General features: G+C 60.9%; 4 protein-coding genes across 10 annotated transcripts in view; 2 read left to right on the forward strand and 2 right to left on the reverse strand.

Annotated features, from left to right (window-relative positions):
* LOC119564877 (immunoglobulin superfamily member 1-like) overlaps nt 1-20,104 on the forward strand; it is a 967,916-nt gene that overhangs the window by 851,606 nt on the left and 96,206 nt on the right. The window lies entirely within an intron of this gene.
* The window catches only part of LOC119564866 (immunoglobulin superfamily member 1), a 999,687-nt gene that overhangs the window by 640,372 nt on the left and 339,211 nt on the right, over nt 1-20,104 (reverse strand). The window lies entirely within an intron of this gene.
* LOC119564865 (immunoglobulin superfamily member 1) overlaps nt 1-20,104 on the reverse strand; it is a 798,058-nt gene that overhangs the window by 497,622 nt on the left and 280,332 nt on the right. The gene's annotated exons all lie outside the window — the stretch shown is intronic.
* LOC119564843 (leukocyte immunoglobulin-like receptor subfamily B member 5) overlaps nt 1,961-20,104 on the forward strand; it is a 49,560-nt gene continuing 31,416 nt past the window's right edge. For both annotated transcript variants that reach the window (XM_043534661.1, XM_043534662.1), the window contains exons 1-5: nt 1,961-2,196; nt 2,368-2,403; nt 4,587-4,871; nt 5,419-5,630; nt 7,668-7,746. In XM_043534661.1, the coding sequence (XP_043390596.1) occupies nt 2,166-2,196; nt 2,368-2,403; nt 4,587-4,871; nt 5,419-5,630; nt 7,668-7,746 (643 nt within the window). In that variant the 5' untranslated portion in view covers nt 1,961-2,165. The remainder of the gene's footprint in view (nt 2,197-2,367; nt 2,404-4,586; nt 4,872-5,418; nt 5,631-7,667; nt 7,747-20,104) is intronic.

Here is a 20,104-nt window from a genome sequence, read left to right on the forward strand (position 1 = left end):
GACATGGAGTGAAGGGCAGACGGGGTTGTCTGGCTCACTGCTCCCCAAAATGGACCCAGCTGAGGCGTCCGGTTCTCTGCACCTACAAGCTCTGTGTTAGACCGTGTTCCTGTCGTCTAATAAACCTTCTGTTTTACTGGCTGGCTGAGAGTCCCGTCTGACTGCGGAGTTGGGGGGCAGGACCCTCTGGCTTCCCCAGGACCTCTGCCTGGGCGGACTCGCTGTGGGAAGCGCACGGAGGGGCAGAGGAGGCTGAATGCTCCGAGGTCAGACCCAGGAAGGTGGAAGCTGTGTGAGCTGTGTGTCCTGCAGACAGGCTGCTCCCAGAGAGGAGACTTCCCCAGAGTCCTGCCTGGCTTCGTAGGGAGCAGTTCCAGAGCATCGCCTGGGGAGTCCATGACAGTTGGGTTGTTTTCCACCCCGCTGTGTCTTTCGTCCTCTCCTAGTTCACTCTCCTGGCTTTCCATCGGATGCTGCAGTCAGGTGTGTGGCACCCACCCCACCTGCCCTGCCTAAGGAGAACGGACCCAATGCGGGAGCGGCCCTGGCCACATTGTAACCACCCAGGGTCCGAGCAGCAGGCGTCGGGGGGTCGCCTTGCAGCCAACGCAACCGCTAATCCAGCCCCCGACACCATCCCCAGAGGCCGTATTTCACGCCCATTTCCATCCTGTCTCTCCCCCACCTTCCGTCTGTCTGTTTGCTAGGAACAGGGTCAGCGCCCTCCGTACACAGACTGGACTCCATTCCATTCCCGCGGGCCCAGGAGCCACCTTCACGGCCTCCGTCTGCAGCGTCTGCCTGAGCTTCTCCACCCTGGGACTCAGTGGGGAGCAGCCATGAGTCTGGGGTCAAGGCAGCCTCTCACTAACAGGCCTCCCTGCTCCCCCCATCTTCCCTCCGCTGGGGCAATGCCTCCCTCACCGCACGCCCCACCCTGGGGCACAGGGACTGCAATCTACCCCAAGGGCAGGAGCTCCCAGGACAGGCAGCTCCCAACGTTCCCCGTCAACACTGAAGCACTGGGACACCGGGGGAGTCTCATCCTTTCAGAGCAGTGGGGTTTGCAGTGAGTTTGGACCAGCAGCTCCCCCCCACCCCGCCCCCGCCCCAGGCCACACTCCCTGCCAGGCCAGAGAAAGAACAGAACCCGGGAAGGAGTCTGAGCTTGTCCTGGGAACCCCCAGCTAAAGTTCACAAGGTCCCAATCACATGAGTCCCCCCAGTTCTCACCGATTTCATGGATTGGGGTTTCTGGGTGTTCAGCGTCTGGCAGGGTCTGGCTCCCTCAGAGACTCAACCCTGGAAACAGTCTCCTACAAGGGGAGGCTGGGAGCCCCATGGCTAGGACATTTCCCCCACACTGGAGACGGCTCTGGAGAACACCCGGCAGGAAGCGCGCTGCCCAGACCCAGAGCGAAGGGCTGCAGGGGGCTGTGTTAGCAAATCTAGTCTCCCGGGGAGGAGATTCCCCCCATTTCGGCCCCTCCCCAGGCAGAACAGGGATACGCTACATGCCACTCACTTGCTCGAGATGGCGTGGACCTGGGGGGGGCAGATGCTCAGAGTTGGTCCTTCCCTGACCCTCTTCCTCGCTTTCCTGCAGCGATGTGAGCTGGGAAAGGTGCTGCACTGGGGGTGCAAGGCCGGCCGGGTGTAGAAACCGGGAGACTGACCGTGGCTGTGAAAACAATACGATGTTTTATTGCCAAGGGACGGAGAAACTTTACGTACATGGGTCACCAGACAGGCTTGAACCCAGAATGAAAAGGGGCTGGAATTTTCATGGCAATCGTGGTCAGTGGCAGATTGAAGAACAGACCCCGTGGTAGCCTGGCTCTCAGCCTGAGGCACCTTCCCCAAGGCTGCAGGGTGCGTTGAGGGTGACCTGTCCCCACAGAGACACAGACAAGCTGGGAGCTGCATGCTGCTTGCCCAGGCTGCCAGTCCCTGGGTTTCCTGGGTTTTGCAAAGCTCCCTGCTTACTTTGACCGCAGTAGATTTCCCGTGCAGATTAGAGACAACGTGTGATGGGCGCAGGAAGAGACGAGACATCGTCAACTTCCTGTAGCTGGAGCCACCAGCTGAGTTTCTTATTTGGGGCTTGGTGGAACTGGGCACCAGGGTGTTGGAGGCAGGGCTGAAGGGCCCCTTGCTACCCCATCATGGCATCTGCTCCCATCATCCTCTACCTCTGTGAGTACCAGAGATAACCAGGGCGTGTATCCATGTGGGTTGCTGGGGGGTATCTGAGACCAGGGCATGTGCCCATGGTGGGGGGAATCTGAGACCAGGGCATGTGCCCATTGGGCGAGGGGAACTGAGTCACTCTGGCTTCTGGTCCCTAACGGGCCCTCTCCTTTCCAGGCTGCTGGCTGGCCAGGCAGAGCAAGGTGTCCGGTCGTGAGTATCTGTGGGGCAGGGGAAACTTTAGTGTTCAGGACGGGGAGGGGAAGGGGGAGAGGAAAAGAGGAGCTGAGCCCTGAACCTTCACCCCCAAAATCAGTTCAGCCTCCTTGTGTTTATCCCAGGGGGCTGAGATCAGAACCTGCCCCTGCCCCCACTACAGTCAGGGGTGATCCCTGATTGACCCGGGGGGGGGGGGTGGTGGTGTAGGGTGACCAGACCTCCCGTTTTTAAAGGGACAGTCCTGTATTTAACCCTCTGCAGGTGTCCCAAGTTTTTTTTAAAAACAGGCAAATTGTCCTGTATTTTCTGTCTCCCCCCCACATCAGTACTGGCCGAATCCCTGCTCGCCAGCCGCCTGCCCACCAAGGGTGAGTGGCGGGTCCAGTGGCCGACGATGGGGTGGCTGTGCAAGGCTGGTGGCAGCCCGAAGATGCAGCGTGTGGGGCCGGCCGCCCCCCTGCCGGTCCATCAGCGCAGCCCCCACGGCGTGACGGCTCTCGGCCAACAGGGCCCTGCCCCCCCGTCCTGTTTCCGCCCGGCACGAGCTGCGGTGACTGGTGGGGGTGGGCAGGTGCCAGGCTGAGGCCGGTTATGTGTCACCTCTGATGCCCACCCATCAGCCCTCGACGTGCTACCCCTCTCGCTGTCCTCTCCCTGCTTTGCCCCTTCACCCCCCCACCCCGCCCCAGCCCCGCTGCTCCTCCATATCCCCGCGGCGGGGTGCAGCCCAACCCAGCGCTGTGGGGAGAACCAGCCCCTGGTCGGCTCGCTCAACTCACCTACAGCCTGGCCGGCTGGCTCCTCCCTTCCTCCCCCTACGGAGGCCGGCGCCCCGGGAAAGCCCAAGACCCTCCGGCCTCGGGCACTGGCCAGGAGGAGCCGAGCCCTGGGTGTGCCAAAGCCCCGCACAGCGCTGGCATGGGGAAGCCTCTCCACCCCCCGCTGAGCTCTGGAGGTGCGGGGGAGGGGAGAAAGCAATTTCCAGCCTGTTCCCACAGGCTCCACGGCAGTCCCCTGGGCAGGGGCTTAGCACCCTCTTCACCCCCCACCCCCTCACCCTGGGTCCTGCCCCCAGGGAATGTGGGGCTGCTTCGTCCCCCAGGCACCCTGCCCTGCTGAGCCCCCTCTCTGGCCGGGGTCACTGAGGCCCCTGCAGTCAGGTTCCCTGGGCCCTGGTGCACAGTGCAGCCTTCGGGCTTAACCCCTTCCTGCCCGCGCTGTAGCTGGGGGACGGGGGCGGCTGGGTTATGTGGGTGGCCAGCAGCTGCTTGGGGGCGTTAGCTGCCTTTCCACACTGTGCGGGCAGGGACAAGCTGCTTCCCTCCGTGCGGGAGAGGGGGAGAGATTAACTCTGCAAAGACACGGGCTAGGTCATCCCTTCTCGCCCCGGCTCCTCCCCAGTGGCTGGAAACAGCTCCCGTCCCTTCCCTCCCGCACAGTGCCCAAAGGCTGCTGCTGGCCACATTCTGGTGTGAACCCTGGCAGAAATCTGTGGTGGGGGCATTTGACCCTGTGTCTCCCCCCCCCGCCATGTGTTACCTCATGGGAAGACATGGCGCCGGGTACCAGGAGAGCTGGGTCCATCCCTGGAGCCCAGCCAGGCATGGAGGGCCTGGAGGTTTGGGTGGGTCAGTCACCCCCCTCTGTTAGAGAGGGATATGAGAGTGTGTGTGTGTGTGTGTGTGTGTGTAATCTCTCCCCGTGGTGGTGGTGGGGTAGGGTGTGTGTGTTGCCCCTCCCCATGTGAACCCTAAAACCTTCCAGATAAGAAGGTCAATAAAAAGAACCCAGCTAGGCAGGATTTCCTTTTAACAGGGGCTCAGTCAACTTGATGTTAATTTGAATGTTTGAACTGCGTAGTTCTGATCGATTGCCCTTGAACTCGCTTGAATTCGAGGAACTTTAGTACCTGTCCCATATTCAGCATAGGAAAATAGGGTCACCCTACTAGTGGGCTGAGATCAGAATCCAGCCCTGCCCCCAGTGCAGTCAGGGGTGACTCCGGATTGACTCCAGGGGGTTGAGATCAGAACCCAGCCCACAGGTTCCCTGTGGATGCAGTGAGGTGTCTGTTAGCCCTGGTGCTGTCCCTGGGGCTGGGCGCTAGGGGCAGGTTACAGACACATGGGAAGGGGTTTATGTCTCCCCATCTCACTCCTGTTTGTGTGTGAACACAGAGCTCCCTGCGCCCGGACCCTCCATCTCCGTCAGCCCCAGCGGGGTGATCGCCCTGGGGGGAGCCGTCACCATCCGCTGTCAGTGTCGGTGCGAGGCCAGGAGATTATTTCTGTATAAAGGTGGACTTGAAATCCAGGAGCTGGATGCTGATGGGGACGAGGGTGAATTCACCATCCCCAGCGCCAAGCGGGAAGACAGAGGGGTCTACAGCTGCCGATCTCGCTCCAGAACAGAGCCGCCCAACTGGTCTGATCCCAGTAACATTGTGCCGATCATTGTAGCAGGTGAGGGGCCCGGTTCAGTGTCCCTGTTCCCAGCCCCACACCCAGCCAGACAATCATGGGGGGTCTCTGGGCAGATGGGACACTCCTTGGGGGTCACTTAACCTGCCTGTGCCTCCATTTCCTCTTGTATGAACGGGGGACAATCATCCCTCCTGCACCTTGTGTCTGGATAGATCCTCAGGACTTGGCTTTACGGCGGGGGCTTTTTCTCACCGTGTCTGTGCGGCACCCAGCACCTCTGACTCTCAGCCCCCTCCCGATCTAACCACTACACCCCACCCCCCTCCCAGAGCCAGGGATAGAACCCAGGAGTCCTGGCTACCAGGCTGCAGGGCCCCATTAAATAGATAGAGGGGTACAGAGGTTTGCTCTGGATTTAGGTCCTCGGGCAGTTTCAGTTGCAGATCCCAGGAATCTCTGGGGTCTCGGAGAGGTTCCCCTGGCTGGGTTTTCTCCCAGGGGCCCCATCTCTGGGACCGTGCAGCAAGGACGGGGTGCAGTGACTGTGCCGGGGTCTGTCTCACGGCCGTTCTCTTTCTCCCTGCAGAGCTCAGCTACCCCAAACCCTCCATCTTCCTGAGCCCCAACGGGGGGGTCACCCTGGGGGGAGCTGTGACCATCCAGTGTTGGGGTCAGCGCCAGAACGTGAGGTTCCTTCTGTTCAAAGATGGAAACCCGAACACGCAGCAGGACACGGAACCGGCTGGGGACCTGGCCGAGTTTTCCATTCGCAGCGTGAGCCGGAGAGACGCAGGGAGCTACAGCTGCTATTATCAAGACAAGGGGTACCCGTTCACGTGGTCGCAGCCCAGCGACCCCGTGGAGCTGGTGGTAGCAGGTGAGGGGCCCGGCTCAGTGACCCCACTCCCAGCCGCACACCCAGCCGGACCCTCAGGGGCAGGGGCATGTGCAAGGGGGGAAGCAGGCACAGAGGCCCCCTGAATCAGTGGGGCTGGAGCACAGAACTCCCCCGGGGAGCAGAACCAGCTCCTCTGGCTGCGGGGGGCACACAAAGTGCCCCTCCAAAAGCAGCCACATTTTTATTCCTGTGCGTGCCCCTGACCAGGGGGTCTCTGCGCCAATGGGATGCTCAGAGCCAGGCTCTGCCCTGAGCCCTGGGCCTAGCAAAGGGGACTCCTGGGTCGGGGGCAGGGACGAAACCACTGGTGGGTTCCCCACCAAGGGGCAGCAGCAGCTGCTGGAGGTTCAAGGCCGAGGAAGGGGGGATCCCTGCCCCCGGGGGAGCTGCACAGCAGGGGCTTTTCCCAGGGGGAGGCTCCCCCGGCTGCTCCCTCTCTGGGGGCGCACAGAGGAGTCGGGGCCCGGGGGCTGCCCCGCCCCCAGCCTGTGACTGCGTTCCAGGGCTGGCTGGGTGATGCCCACCTGGGCTGGGGGCTGTCGGATCAAAGCGCAGTGGGACCTGCACACGATGGCTGCTCAGAAGCGGCCTGGAAACAGCTGCTGTGGGGAGACCCCCAAGGATTCCCGGGCAGCAGCGGAGGTGGGGGCAGCTTGAGCCTGGCGCAGGATTTTTTTGTGGTGGGGAGAGAAAGAAAACAGCGGGGGACAGCGGCTCCTCCGCCCGCCCCCAGTGCTCCTGGGGGAAAGGGCTGGTAGAGTTTGGAGGGAGGCTGCCCAGTGCCGGCGAGGGAGCAACCGGCACCAGAAATGAAGGGACCCAGCGAGCGGGGAGCCAGTGGAAAGGGGCCCGGTGGCCGAGCTGTGTCGTCGAAGGGCGCCCGGCAGAGAGCTGGCAGGGAGAGAGTCCCGTTGAGCAGGGGCAGAGATGGCAGGAAGAGGGGGCGGCAGACAGAGGAAAGACAGAGGCAGGAGGGGGAAAGTTAAAGGAAGAACCCGGTCGTGAAACACGAAGAAACGAGTCTCTACGCTACCTCAGCAATCGTTAGAAAACCGCAAGAGAAGTCAGGCACGAATGAAACGACATGGAAACGAGCTGTGAGCAAAGAGAAACGGGCTGAAGAAAAGAGGAGGAAGTGAGCTGTAGGGAAAGTAAAGCCAATAGTACGGACAAAACGTCCGCCCAGCACCGTCAGGTGCAGCGACAGGAAGGAAACGTAGCGCGGGGGGTTCTGGCCTCGTGCCTCGGACGTTCCCACTCCAGGTCCTGGTGCTCCACGAATGGAAAGTGTCGCCCATAACGTGGGTTGAAGTCAGCCAATGGTGGCTCCTGTTTAAGTGAGCTCAGCAATCGTTCCCAGTGGGACCCTACACAGCGAACTCTGAGTCACTTGTGATCATTCCCCACTGAACCGATTTCTCCTTCCCCAGCTGATGCAGATAAAACGCAATTGGCCTCTAGGTAGCCTCGGCCTCTCCTTGCCCTGCCCCAGCCAGCCCTCCATGGGCTCCTGGCAGATGGATCCTGCTGAGAGGTGGGGGGCCCCCGGGGCTCTTGTGTCACTAGCCCAGCTCTCTCGGTCTTGGATTTGGGGGAAAAACATCCAGGAGACTCTCTCCCTGCAGGCCTCTGTATCGGCCTCATCACTGGGGCTGGGCTGTGGGGACGGGGTGCAGTGACCGTGCCGGGGTCTGTGTCTCACGGCCTGTCTCCTCCTGCCTGCAGAGCCCAGCTACCCCAAACCCAACATCTCCCTGCACCCCAGCAGGAGTGTAGCCCCGGGGGGAGCTGTGACCTTCCGGTGTGAGTGTCGGTGTCGGGGATCGAGGGTCTTTCTGAGTAAATCTGGAGACCCGGACGCACGGCATGCGACAGATTCCGCGGAGGACTTGGTTGAATTTCCCATCCACAATGTGAGCCGGAGAGACGCAGGGAGATACAGCTGCCAATACAGCACCAAGTGGGACCCGCCCGTCTGGTCGGAGCCCAGCGACCCCGTGGAGCTGGTCGTAGCAGGTGAGGGGCCTGGCTCAGCATCCCCACTCCCAGCCCCACACCCAGCCCGACTGTCAGGGGGTCTAGATCCGGTGGGATGCTCAGAGCCAGGCTCTGCCCTGGGTCCAGTGGAGGGGACCCCTGGCCGGGGAGTGGGGATGGGTCACTGGGGGTTCTCTAGCCAAGGGAGAGTAGCAGCCACTGGAGATTCAGGACTGAGGGAGGGGGGATCCCTGCCCCCAGGGGAAGCTGAAGAGCAGGGGTTCTTTCACCAGGGGATGCTCACCCAGGCTGCCCCCGCTCTGGGGATGCACAGAGGAGTCGGGGCCCAGAGGCTGTATACTCCTGGGGGCATTCTGCACCAAAAAATTAAAAGTTCTGCAAAACGCTGTATTTCCTGCACCTGTCAGAAGCAGTGCAAAGGCGTGGGGGAGTCAGGGGTAACAGAGGAGCTGAGGGAGAGGGAAAGAGTCTAGGAGTAAACCTAGAAGGTGTTGGGTGTGAGTGGGAAAAGGGTTTTTTTTTTTGGTGAGGGGGATTGTAAGGGAGTTGGGAAGCCTCCCCTATGCAGACCCTGGCTGACCCCAAGCCTCTCCCTGCAAACCCCGACCCCCATGGGTCTCTGCAATCTCCTCCCACATCCCCATGTGTCCCTGCAGCCCTCCTCCCCCACCCCCAGACTCAATGCTGAGCCCAGTCTCTGACCCCCCAGCAGCCCTAGGTGCCCCACTCTGTGGGCAGGTGCTGTGATGAACTTCTACTCCTGGGGGGGTTCTGCAGCCCTGGGCAGGCAGAGAACTCCCCCCGCCCTACCCCGAAAATAGATTCTGCCCCAGAAGTGCTGCAGTTCCGCCTCTGCCCACCAGGGGCCGCTGTGGCATCAGAAGAGCCGGCTCCGTTCTGGCACCACAGCAGCCGCTGGTGGAGAAAGCGTGGAAGTGCAGCACTTCTTGAGCGGACTGTATTTTATGCGGGGGGGAAAAAAACCCAAAGCGATGCACATCATACGGTTGCCAACCCTCCAGGATTGGCCTGGAGTTTCCAGAAATTAAAGATTGTGTCATGACAGAAAATCTCCAGGAATACATCCAAACAAAATTGGCAACCCTAGCATGTCCACAGATGCACAGAATTGCCCCAGGAATAACAGACTGTGGATGCAGTGAGGTGTCTGTTAGCCCTGGCGCTGTCCCTGGGGCTGGCAGTTAAGGGCAGGTTATAGACACACAGGGAGGGGTTTGTGTCTCCCCATCTCACTCCTGTTTGTGTGTGAACACAGAACTCCCTGCGCCCAGACCCTCCATCTCCGTCAGCCCCAGTGGGGTGATCGCCCTGGGGGGAGCCATCACCATCCGGGGTCAGTGTCAGTGCGAGGTGTCACGGAGTCCCTGGGCGATGCTCTGGATCTGCTCCCTATGAAGCCAGGCAGGACTCTGGGGGAGTCTCCTCTCTGGGAGCAGCCTGTCTGCAGGACACACAGCTCACCCGGCTTCCACCTTCCTGGGTCTGACCTCGGAGCATTCAGCCTCCTCTGCCCCTCCGTGCGCTTCCCACAGCGAGTCCGCCCAGGCGGGGTCTTGGGGAAGCCAGAGGGTCCTGCCCCCTAACTCCGCAGTCAGACGTGACTCTCAGCCAGCTAGTAAAACAGAAGGTTTATTAGATGACAGGAACATGGTCTAACACAGAGCTTGTAGGTGCAGAGAACTGGACCCCTCAGCTGGGTCCATTTTGGGGGGGCAGTGAGCCGGAGAACCACGTCGGCACTTCATTCCTCGTTCCCAGCCAGTCCCAAACTGACTCCCCCTCCAGCCCCCCAACCCCCTCCTCTGGGCTTTGTCCCTTTCCCCGGGCCAGGAGGTCACCTGATTCCTTTGTTCTCCAACCCTTTAGCTCTCACCTTGCAGGAGGGAAGGCCCAGGCCATCAGTGGCCAGGAAACAGGGTGTGGGCCATCCTCTGTGTCCAGACCCCTGCACACACCTGCCCTCTAGGGCTCTGCAACGATCATACACCCTTATCCCACCACCTAGATACTTAAGAACTGCATAGGGGAAACTGAGGAACCCCCAGAATATTCAGAGGAAATATTAAGAACAGTCCCGCTTCGTCACTAGAAGGTCCTGAGGTCCCGACTGGTGATCTCAGAGCAATTCTGGGGTGTCAGAATTTGCGTCTCCTGGTTTGATACAGGAGGGAAGGGGGGGTGCCCACTCCCCAGCCACTAAACTCCCCCTCCTGGAACTGACAGTGAACATTGATGCTGAGTCGGGGGGGTGGGGTGATCACTGAGTCACTGTTTCATCCCCTCCCTCCGCCCCGACAGATGCTGGCTCTAGTCCTGCAGGGGGAACCGACCCAACCCAGCCAGGAGCGGAGCCGGCTCCCACCCGCCCGGGCAGCTCGGGGCCAGGTACAGGGGCTGGGGAGGAATCACCATCGAATCGGCTGTGGAAACAGGCTCGCGCTGCCCAGGGGCCAGGGCTTGGATGGGGGCAGTGAATCCAGGTGGGTGGGGCCCAGACACCACAGGGAGGGGCTCATTGACATGGGGGGGATGGAGAGACAGCCCCACTGCCCCTCCCCCATTGCCAGGCCCCCAGCTCCCCCTAAGCCTCCCTCCCTGTAGATCGCTGCCAGGAAGCTGTTGGGGATCCCAGCGGTGGGGCAGGGTATGGGGCACTGGGCCCTGCTGGGCGCAGGGGGGCTGGGGCTATAACCCCCTTCCCTAGGCCCCATGGTGTCCCCTTGGCAATAGGGGTGACCATTACCCAGAATTCCCTCTCCTTGCCCCCCCCACTGGGTTCTCGGGGGATCCCCGCCCTGCCCCCCAATAGATGTTCTGCTGCATCTGGCTGGGCCCTGGGCACCTTTGGGATGTCGGGGGGCAGCGGGTGACATCCCAGCCTCCCCCCGCGCGCACTGGCGGCTGTGTTTGGCAGGAGCCAAGATACCCCGGGGATGGGCTCACTGCACAGCAGACAGGCCGGGGAAGAGGTACCTGTGGGGGTGGACAGAGGGGCACTACAGGGGTCCCGGCTGGCTCAGGGGACAGTTCAATTGCCCAGGTGCCCCCTTCACCGGAGAAGCTGAGGCTCAGCCCCCCAGGGCAGCAGGACGCGGTCTCCCCTGAGGGGTCCAGCCACGGGGAGGCCCCAGAGCCGTGGCCCCTGGGAGACCCCCAGAGGGGGCTGGGCCAGACCTGCCAGAGACAGGGGTTGGGAGCTCCACTCCCGGGGCAGCGCCAGCTGCTGATCTCCCCGTCCGAGCCGCCGAGTGACTCTCCCCTTCCCCTCGCAGTGGCCCCCCCCGGGCGCCTGGATTTCACCCACGCCAACATCACCCGCCTGGCGCTGAGCGCCGTGGTCCTGCTCGTCCTGGGGCTGATCCTGGCTGAGGCCTATTACAGCCGCCCAAGGGGGGCGCCCTAGGTGAGGTGACCTCCTGTTCTGTGCCCCTTGCTCCCGCCAGGGGCTGGGCCCAGGGCGACACGGAGCCCCTCTAAGCCAACATCTCTCTGCACCCCCAGGAGCCTGGATCCGGCCGTGCAGAGAAGAGAATCTCCCCAGGGGACAAACCGCTTCCCTTTGGGGGACTGAGATGCCGGCACAAACCCCCCTGCCCCCAAACCCCCTGGCTCGAGAATCCCACCTCCAGACTGCTCCCCACCCGACTGCTGCCCCCCAGGATTGAACCCCTGACTTCTGGCCCCACGAGCACCAGCCCCTGCGGTACCAGCTAGAGGAGCTGCCCCAGCGCTGGGCGCATCGGGCTCCCCGCGGAGCAGCCCCTGGAAGGCATCGGGGTCCCACTTGCTGGCCCAGCCGGGCCGGTCTCTGCCTGGGGCTGTCAGTGGGGAGGGGGATGTTGCTCTGACCCTGGCACTGGAATAACAGCACTTACTGCCCCCAAGGTGTCTGTCCCCTTCCTCGCTCTGCAGTGGGGTCCCCCAGCCCCTTTTCTCTCCCCCTTTCTCCCTAGACCTTCCCCGCCCTGAATTTCTATTGTACAAACCCCCAGAACTTCCTTCTCCCCTGCCCCCCAAATCTCCCCACCCCAGGCGGGGCTGTGATCCCGGAGCCTCCCAATGTCCCCTCATGGTGGGTTCAGCCGAGGAAGGCGAGTGAGAAGTTCAGGCAGCCTCATGAGAACGTGGACGAATGAACGTTGGGGGGAAAGTTGGCGAGACACAAAGACGGGATTCGTCCAACCCGACTGGCCGCCGGACGGACCCCACGGGCCGGGCTGCGGCCTACCTGGGACACAGGAGAAATGGGGGGGCAGAAATCTGTGACCCAAAATTGGGATGTCAGAAACGAGGTCTCATTGGTGTATAAAATATTGCGGGGATGGGCTGCCCCGCGCACCTCCGTTTGGGTCCTTAAAGAAAGAGACTCGCTTCGCCCTCCTGGCTGCCACCCCTCGTCTCCTGGGCCCCCCGGGCCGTCCGGACCCTGCTCCGCAGATACGTCCTGAGCAGAGCGGCCAGAGAGAGGGATCCCGACGCCATCGCCCCTCCCCCAGCTGAACCCCCAACCAAAGAGGAAACAGGCTGGGACTTTCACAGCAGCCGCGGCGACGCTGGCTCCAACCCATCTCCGCCGGCTCCTCTGCCCCCCAGGACAGTCGCTAGCGTCTCCGGGGCCAGCGGGGAGACGCCCAAACCCGGGGGATTTTCCAGCTAGAGACTCGCTCCAGCGAACGGGGCCGGGGCTGGAACAAACCCCTCGTTTCACACGGCGCCTGCCACGGCTCCCTGGTTCCTGCTGGGCTGGGTCTGTAACAGCCGGTCCCAGGGGTCACTGGGGGGTTTGCCGTGGGGCTGAGCAGGCTGCGGGCTCTGGACCCCGCCCCCGGCCCGTGTTTCACCCTGTTCAGTGTGGGGCAGGGGCTGGGGCGTGTTCGCACCTTGGGCCCTTTATTGCGTCTCCATGAACACAACAGGGCCCAGAGGGATTTAGCCCCCGGCGCTTCTGGGCCCCCCCATGGCCGGCGTTTGGGGGGAGCCAGTTGGGGGGATCCGGGAGTTTGAGGAAAGTAGGTTGGGAGTGTTGGGAGGGGGGTAGAGGGGCGGGGGCTGGGATGGGGGACAGGAGTTTGAGAGCAGACAGACTCCCCGCCCAGCCAGAGAAGGTCAGAGCTTGGGACACAGGATTGTTGGGGGGTGTGAGGAGTGTGGGGGGAGCAGCACCCCCCAGTGTCCCCTGGGCTGCCACTTCAACCTCCAGCAGCCTCCCCTCTCACTGCCCTCCCTCCACATCCCTCCGCAGCTCCCAACACCCTCAGCCTCAGGGTCCCCCATTTTCTTTTGTGTTCCCTCAGTCTCCCCTCACAGCCCCTCTGCCGCACATTCCCTGCCCCATAATGGCCCCAACCCCACAGTCACCTCTCTCCTTGCCCCTGCCAAGGGGGGCAGCAAGCTGGGATACTGAGGGGGGAGGTTAGGCGGGGGGGCATCAGGTGGGTGGGGAATGACCCTGCTTCACAATGAATCTGCTGCTCGTCTCCCTCCTACTCTGGGGACAAAGACTCCCGGGGGGCTGGTGAGCAGGGGGGCCGGGGCCCTGGGACAAGGGGGCTGATTGAAGGAGACTCATTGGGACTCTTCGGCCGGGCAGCTGATGCACCTTTAATGCAGCCCCGGCCTGGTCCAATGCTGTGTGCGAGCCCCGGAGGGGCGACACCACGATGGTGACACCAGGAGTCCTGGCCCCAGCTCCACCCCCCCGGCTCTAACCACTAGTCCCCACTCCCCTGCCAGAGCCCAGCACCGAGTCAAACCTTCCTGACCTCCAGCTTTCTACTGCCACTAGCCAATGGCGTATAGACAAAGCCTGGGTCACGTCCCTCTCTCGGGGCCTGGCCACATAACCACTGACAGGGTCTCCTCCAGCTTGGGGGCAGGGTCTCTGCGGGGGCATTAGAAGGTGTCTGGGTCTCTCCTGGCTGATGACCCGTTGGGGGCCCAGGATGGAATTTCTCTTGCTCCAGTTTTCTTTTGAACCTGGTTGATTTAATTCACACGCTGAGAAAAGCCCCTTAGAACCAGGCGTTACAGTGTAAACCCGTCATCATTGCTCAGCTATGGCCCAAGGGGCAGCAAACCCAGGCGGCCCCCATCGCGCCCGCTCCTCACACGGTGCCACGGCTCGTGTCGCCCCCCAGGCTGAGCGGGAAGGCTGCAGAGTCAAACCCTCCAGCACCAGGAAATGCCTCAGTTACCGTTTCTCAACCAGCCTTAACTCTGCTGCCTTGTGCACATGCATTACGACCCCAGCCTTTAACTGCGTGGGTAAGCAAGGTCTGAATGAACTCTCTGTTGACAGCTCACGATGAGCTGGGAGGAAAAGGCTTTGGGACCAGACTGGATGTACATGAACACACCTGTCCTGCCTCGGTATCCGGCAGCCAGAGCTGTGTTGCCCAAGTGATCAATTTTGGCTGGTGTTGGGTTATAAATCCAGTGTTGCCAACCCCAAATGTTCCAAAATCCTGACTCAGGCTCACCAGGTTTGATGTTCTTTTTGTTGGCCTTCTGCTTTGTGCGCCACTAGGGGGCACTGGGGCCGCATTTGGAAACTTACTGTCTCTTTACGAATGGCGCCTGAAATCATCCTGTATCCGCTTGAGTCCAGGAGCTGGGGCTTTACGGAAAACACCCGTTCTCCTCCGAGTGCTTGTTCGTGTCGATTCCAATCAGGTGTGCACGCGCGATCGGGCATGGTAGCCGGGTAAGGAGAAGGACTCACGGCAAGGGTTACCATACGTCCGTATTTTCCTGGACATGCCCGGCTTTTTAGTTCTTAAATCGCCATCCGGGAGGAATTTTTAAATATCTAAAAACGTCCGGGAAAATAGGGACGTACGGTAACCCTAGACGGGAGCTGCTGGAGCCGCGGAGCGGGGTTTGCAGGTGCCGGCAGCGCGCAGAGCCCCTCCGCTCTCCGCCCCGAGGCCGAGCCGGGAGCTGCACGTCCCTTCCACACCGGAGACGTTTGAGGCGGCCCAAGAACTGCTTCATCTCATGGCACCGTTCTCCCCTCCCACACGGGACAGGTCGCCGGCACCGGTCGTTCCCCGGGCTCCTTCAAGGGGAAAGCCCGGGATGATGGGCCACCGATCTCCAACCCCAGCACACCACTCCCCAAGACCGGAGCACGGCCAGCAGCCTCGCCGCTCTCTGATCTCTCGGCGCGAAAGCGCAGTGCCTCGAAGTACCTCTCCCCTGTGGTCGTCGTTTTCAGACACCTCCGAGTCGGAGTCAGGCTCCTTTCAGTCCCGGAGGAGGAGGAGCAGACGGTCCACGTCAGCTCAGGACTGGCACCCTTCCCCGGCACCGCGGCCCACCCAATGGCAGCCCCCTGTGCAGTGGCCCTTTTAGACTCCCTGGGCTTTTCAGCAAAGCCACTGTTGCAGCCGAGGGTCTCGTTCCAGGGCGACGTTGGTGGCCTTGGCCTCGTTTGTCCCCCCGCCAGCACCGGCAGGGACTCTGTGTCACGGAGTCCCCGGGCGATGCTCTGGAACTGCTCCCTACGAAGCCAGTCAGGACTCTGGGGAAGTCTCCTTTCTGTGAGCAGCCTGTCTGCAGGACACACAGCTCACCCGGCTTCCACCTTCCTGGGTCTGACCTCGGAGCATTCAGCATCTTCTGCCCCTCCGTGCGCTTCCCCCAGTGAGTCCGCCCAGGCGGGGTCCTGGGGAAGCCAGAGAGTCCTGCCCCCCAACTTCGCAGTCAGACGTGACTCTCAGCCAGCCAGTAACACAGGAGGTTTATTAGACGACAGGAACATGGTCCAAAACAGAGCTTGTAGGTGCAGAGAACAGGACCCCCTCAGCTGGGTCCATTTTGGGGGGCAGTGAGCCAGACAACCCCGTCTGCCCTTCACTCCATGTCCCCAGCCAGCCCCAAACTGAAACTCTCCCCAGCCCCTCCTCCTCTGGGCTTTGTCCCTTTCCCGGGCCAGGAGGCCACCTGATTCCTTTGTTCTCCAACCCTTTAGCTCTCACCTTGCAGGGGGGAAGGGCTCAGGCCATCAGTTGCCAGGAAACAGGGTGTCGGCCCTTCTCTGTGTCCAGACCCCTGCACACACCTGCCCTCTAGGGCTCTGCAGTGATCATACACCCTTACCCCACCCCCTAGATACTTAAGAACTGCCTGGGGAAACTGAGGCACCCCCACACTATTCAGAGGAACCATTAAGAACAGTCCCGCTTCGTCACACTCTGGCACCGAGACCGATTCTGGCGTCACAGATGACATCAATACCGGTGGCACTTTCCGCACCGGCGGTGCCTGTGTCAGTGTTTGCAGCCCCTACACTGAGGGGCACAACAGCCTCTGGGTCGGCACCGGCCCAAGAAACCCAGGTCCTGTGGGACCCCTTGGGTGCGGGAGGAAGGGAGCAGTCGCCCCTCATGCGGGTCTCTTCCTCGTCCTGGCCAGATGGGGCACTGGCAGGCACGGCAACAGCCCCAGCCTTGGAGGACAACAGGGCACTGCAGCAATTGTTTCGGCAGATTGCCCGGCCTGGGCATTCAGGCAGAGGAGGTGGGGGAGGATGCAGATCCAAGGGTGGACGTCCTCACCCCTCCGGACCTGCACATATTGCCCTGCCCCTCATAGAGCCCGTCTCTGACACCACCAAAACTCAATGGCAGACCCCAGCCTCATTGCCCCCTATGGCTCAGCGCAACGAAGAATTACGAGCATTTATACGCGCACCCCACACCTGACTCTCTCGGGGTCGATGCTGCCAACCAACGCGAGTGTCAGGGCTTCCGGGGACCCTCCCCGATAATCGGGAGGCAAAAAGGCTCGACCTTTATGGGAGAAAGGGCCACTCCACGGGAGGCTCACAGCTCCGCGTTTCAAGTCAGCCCTCCCTTGTCAGCAGGTGCCGCTTCAACCCAGGTGGGGCAATGGCCACATTTGCGGACTGCTGCCCCAGGACTCCCGCGCCAAGTGTTCGGCTCTCGTGGAGGAAGCCCATTTCCGGGGCTTCGCGACAAGCCGCTCTGGAGGCAGGGGATGCGGCTCCTCCTGCCATGGCCACAGGCACAGCTATGAGGAGGGGCTCCTGGCTCCCAGTCTCAGGCTCGCCAGAGGAGGTCCAACCGTCTATTCAGGACCTGCCCTTCGTGGGGGCGGCTCTCTTTTCCGAAGAGACGGATACAAGGCTGCACAGGGTCGTTGGGCCTCCACGCTCCCACTACGCAGTGTACACATTTTAGGCCGCAGAACCATCAGGACGGGTCCCGGAGGAGGAACAGGAACAGTGGAAGGCGACCGCACCCTGTGACGAAGTGGGACTGTTCTTAATGTTTCCTCCGAATATTGTGGGGGTGCCTCAGTTTCCCCTATGCAGTTCTTAAGTATCTAGGAGGTGGGGTAAAGGTGTATGATCATTGCAGAGCCCTAGAGGGCAGGTGTGTGCAGGGGTCTGGACACAGAGAATGGCCGACACCCTGTTTCCTGGCAACTGATGGCCTGGGCCCTTCCCCCCTGCAAGGTGAGAGCTAAAGGGTCCTGACTGGCTTCATAGGGAGCAGTTCCAGAGCGTCGCCAAGGGACTCCGTGACAAGTGGTGGCAGCGATGGGATGTACTGCGCCCCGTGGACGGTGCTTCCTGCAGTAAGTGACTGGGGAACAGTAAAACGAAGGGGGATTGATGGGGACCAGGCGTGCTGAAGATTCAGAGAGAGACGGTTTCAGGGGGCGGTTAACTCCTGGAAGTGTGTGACCAGAGAGAAGGACTTTTGCAGTAACAGGGTCCCCCGGGGGATTGCAGCGAGCGATCCCAGGGGCGGAGGAGTCTGCAGCTCGACCCTGGCAAAGAGGTGGTGACCTTGAGAAGGGCTGGCACACGAGGGGTTCTCCCTGGAAACCATGGGGAGCTGAGAGCACCCAGGCCTGTGAGTCCACAACAACTTGGGAAGAGCGGAGTGATGGTCTGTCACCGTCTCCTTAAGAAGGACATTGTAACCCTGTGCAGAAAGAGAGGGTTGAGCATTGGAAAGTTCACCAAGGCACAGTTCATCGTGCAGCTGGAGGAGGACGACCGCTCTAAGGGACAGATTCCTGACCCCAACTGGGGCTATAGCAGGATCTGGGAGCAGCTGGAGTAGTAGCCAGGCATCACCAAGACTCCTGTCCCCGACCAGACGAGGGTCTTCACGATCGGGTTCCCCATCCGGGGATCGGAGATGGATGGATTTGAGCTGAGTCCGAGAGAGCAAGAGGACTGTGAGAGACAGCGAGAGTCCAAGAAAGAGCTGCAGAAGCAGCAGCAGCATGAACTGGCGATGGTGGAGCGGAGAGGCCTAGGGGACATCCCCGGGGTGAGTGGGGATAGACCCCGGGGGGGCCAGTTCCGCAGGGAACCTCGAGACTAAATTGCTGCCCCTGGTTAAGGGGGGGGGGGATGTGGATGCCACCTCACTGCCTTTGAGCAGGCTGGAGATTTGAACCAGGGGGACCCTGCGGAAAAGCCCCGGTGTCTAGCTCCCTTGCTGGGTCCCAAGGCCATAGACTCCGTCAGCCAGATGGGTGGGGAGGTGGACAGGCTCCCACTCCTGACCCCAACCTATATGTCTGTGTGGAGTCTCCTGGGGTCAGACCCCTCGGACCCCCAGTGGGAGCGGAAGGTGATGGTCAATGGGGAGACATTCCTGGGGTGGCGAGATCCTGGGACAGAGAGAACTGCTGTCAGGCCCTGGGTGGTGCAGCCTCAGAGGTTGAGGGGCTGTGTGAGCTGGGTGAGGGTCCCAGGGATGAATCCCCTCGCCCTGCCTATGCCAGACCCAGGAGGGGTGGGGCAGGCTGGCTGTTGGGGTGCTCCAGGATACCAGCTGCGAGACCCTGTTGTGGGGTGACTGTGTCTCTTTGGGACAGGATCCAGGCCCTGTTCTTGTAACTGCCGAGGGTTTGAATTTGAATCCAGGGAACCAATCGGCGGAGAGGGAAATGGTCAGTGAAAATGCAGATGACCTGGCCGGCAGCAGGGAGGAGCAGCTAGGCTCAGGCTACCTGCCTGCCTGTAACCAGCCCCCTGGGGCTGGGTGGGACAGAGAGATGCTCCCTGCGCCCTTGCACACCGGAGAGGGGGCTCAGGCTGGCTCTGATGCAGTGAGGAAAGCAGCGAGCAAGGGCAGCGCTGAGCACAGTGGGAGCTGAGACCCCAGCTGAGTGGGGGGAGACACAGGCAGGGCAGGGGATCTGTTGGGAGTGGCAAGGTGCTTGGTAAGGAAAGTCTGGATGAGTCTAGGCAGCCTTGTGAGCTGATGGCTTTGTCCAGTCAGCAGGGTGGGAAGGCGAGGAGAGTGGAAGATGAGTGTCCCTGGACCTTACCTGTTAGCTGGGTGGAGAATTGGAACAGGGAAGGAAACGTGCCTGTGTCTGTCAGGGGTATTGACTTGCCTATGGAGGGAGCTACCCTGATCTCCAAGCAGTTGTCTGTGACCAGCCTTGTGTTCTGGGACCAGGGGAATGAGATCCCAGGCTGTGGGTCTGGGAAAGGAGAAAGTATGTCCAGCTCTTCTTTGTGGAGCAGACAGAAGGGGCCTTTCAGCCTGTGATGGTTGAGGGTCGTGCAGTTGTCTCAGAGTTGGTTCTGGATTCAGCTAAAGCCCAGGAAGGGAAGGGTCCTAAGTTTGTGTCTGCTCGGGAGAATGGCCCTGTAACTAGGTCGCATCCAGTTAGGGTCTATGTAAAATCCCAGACCCCAGACAATTCTGGTGCTTGTATTTTGCCTGTTGCTAGTGTGTTGTTGGAAAGGGTGAAGCAACTCTGACTAATCAGGGTGAGATCCTAGCCAGGGCACAAGGAGAGCATGAAAGTGATGTGATTGTGTTACCTACTGAGGGTGTGGAAACCCGTAGCAAGAAGGAAAAGATTCCTGAACTTGTGTGTGGCAAAGGGAAGGAGAATGCTTCTGACCTTTTATCTAGGAAGTCTGTCAGTTTGCCTGAAAGGGGATTGTGTAGGAATCCGCCGGATGGGCCAGAGGTGATTCTGGATGTAAGGCAGACCCAGAAAGAGTCTGTTGTTGCTCAGGAAAGTGTCCCTCTAGAGCAAGCCCTCGGTGAAGAGGGTAAGAGCAGAATTTCTGTGAGGGGTGAATTGTTGCATAGAAAAGCCCTCGGGAAAGGAATCCTCAGGGAGTCTTTGCAAGCAGTTTACTGCAACTGAAGGGTGTGAAAGTGATTTAATCAAGAAAGTTTCAGTTCCTAACAGCCGGAAATTTTCTGTTGTGAATGGATCCACTGACTTTCCTGTTGAAAGATCCAGTGTGGAGAGCTTTGAGAAGGTCTCAGATGAAGTGAAAGCTGTTAAGAAAGTTAAACAGTCGTCTAAGCAAGTGGCTGTGTTTGGCCAGCTTGTTGGG

This window comes from Chelonia mydas, chromosome 23 (assembly GCF_015237465.2).
Source record: "Chelonia mydas isolate rCheMyd1 chromosome 23, rCheMyd1.pri.v2, whole genome shotgun sequence".
NCBI classification, from domain to species: domain Eukaryota; kingdom Metazoa; phylum Chordata; order Testudines; family Cheloniidae; genus Chelonia; species Chelonia mydas.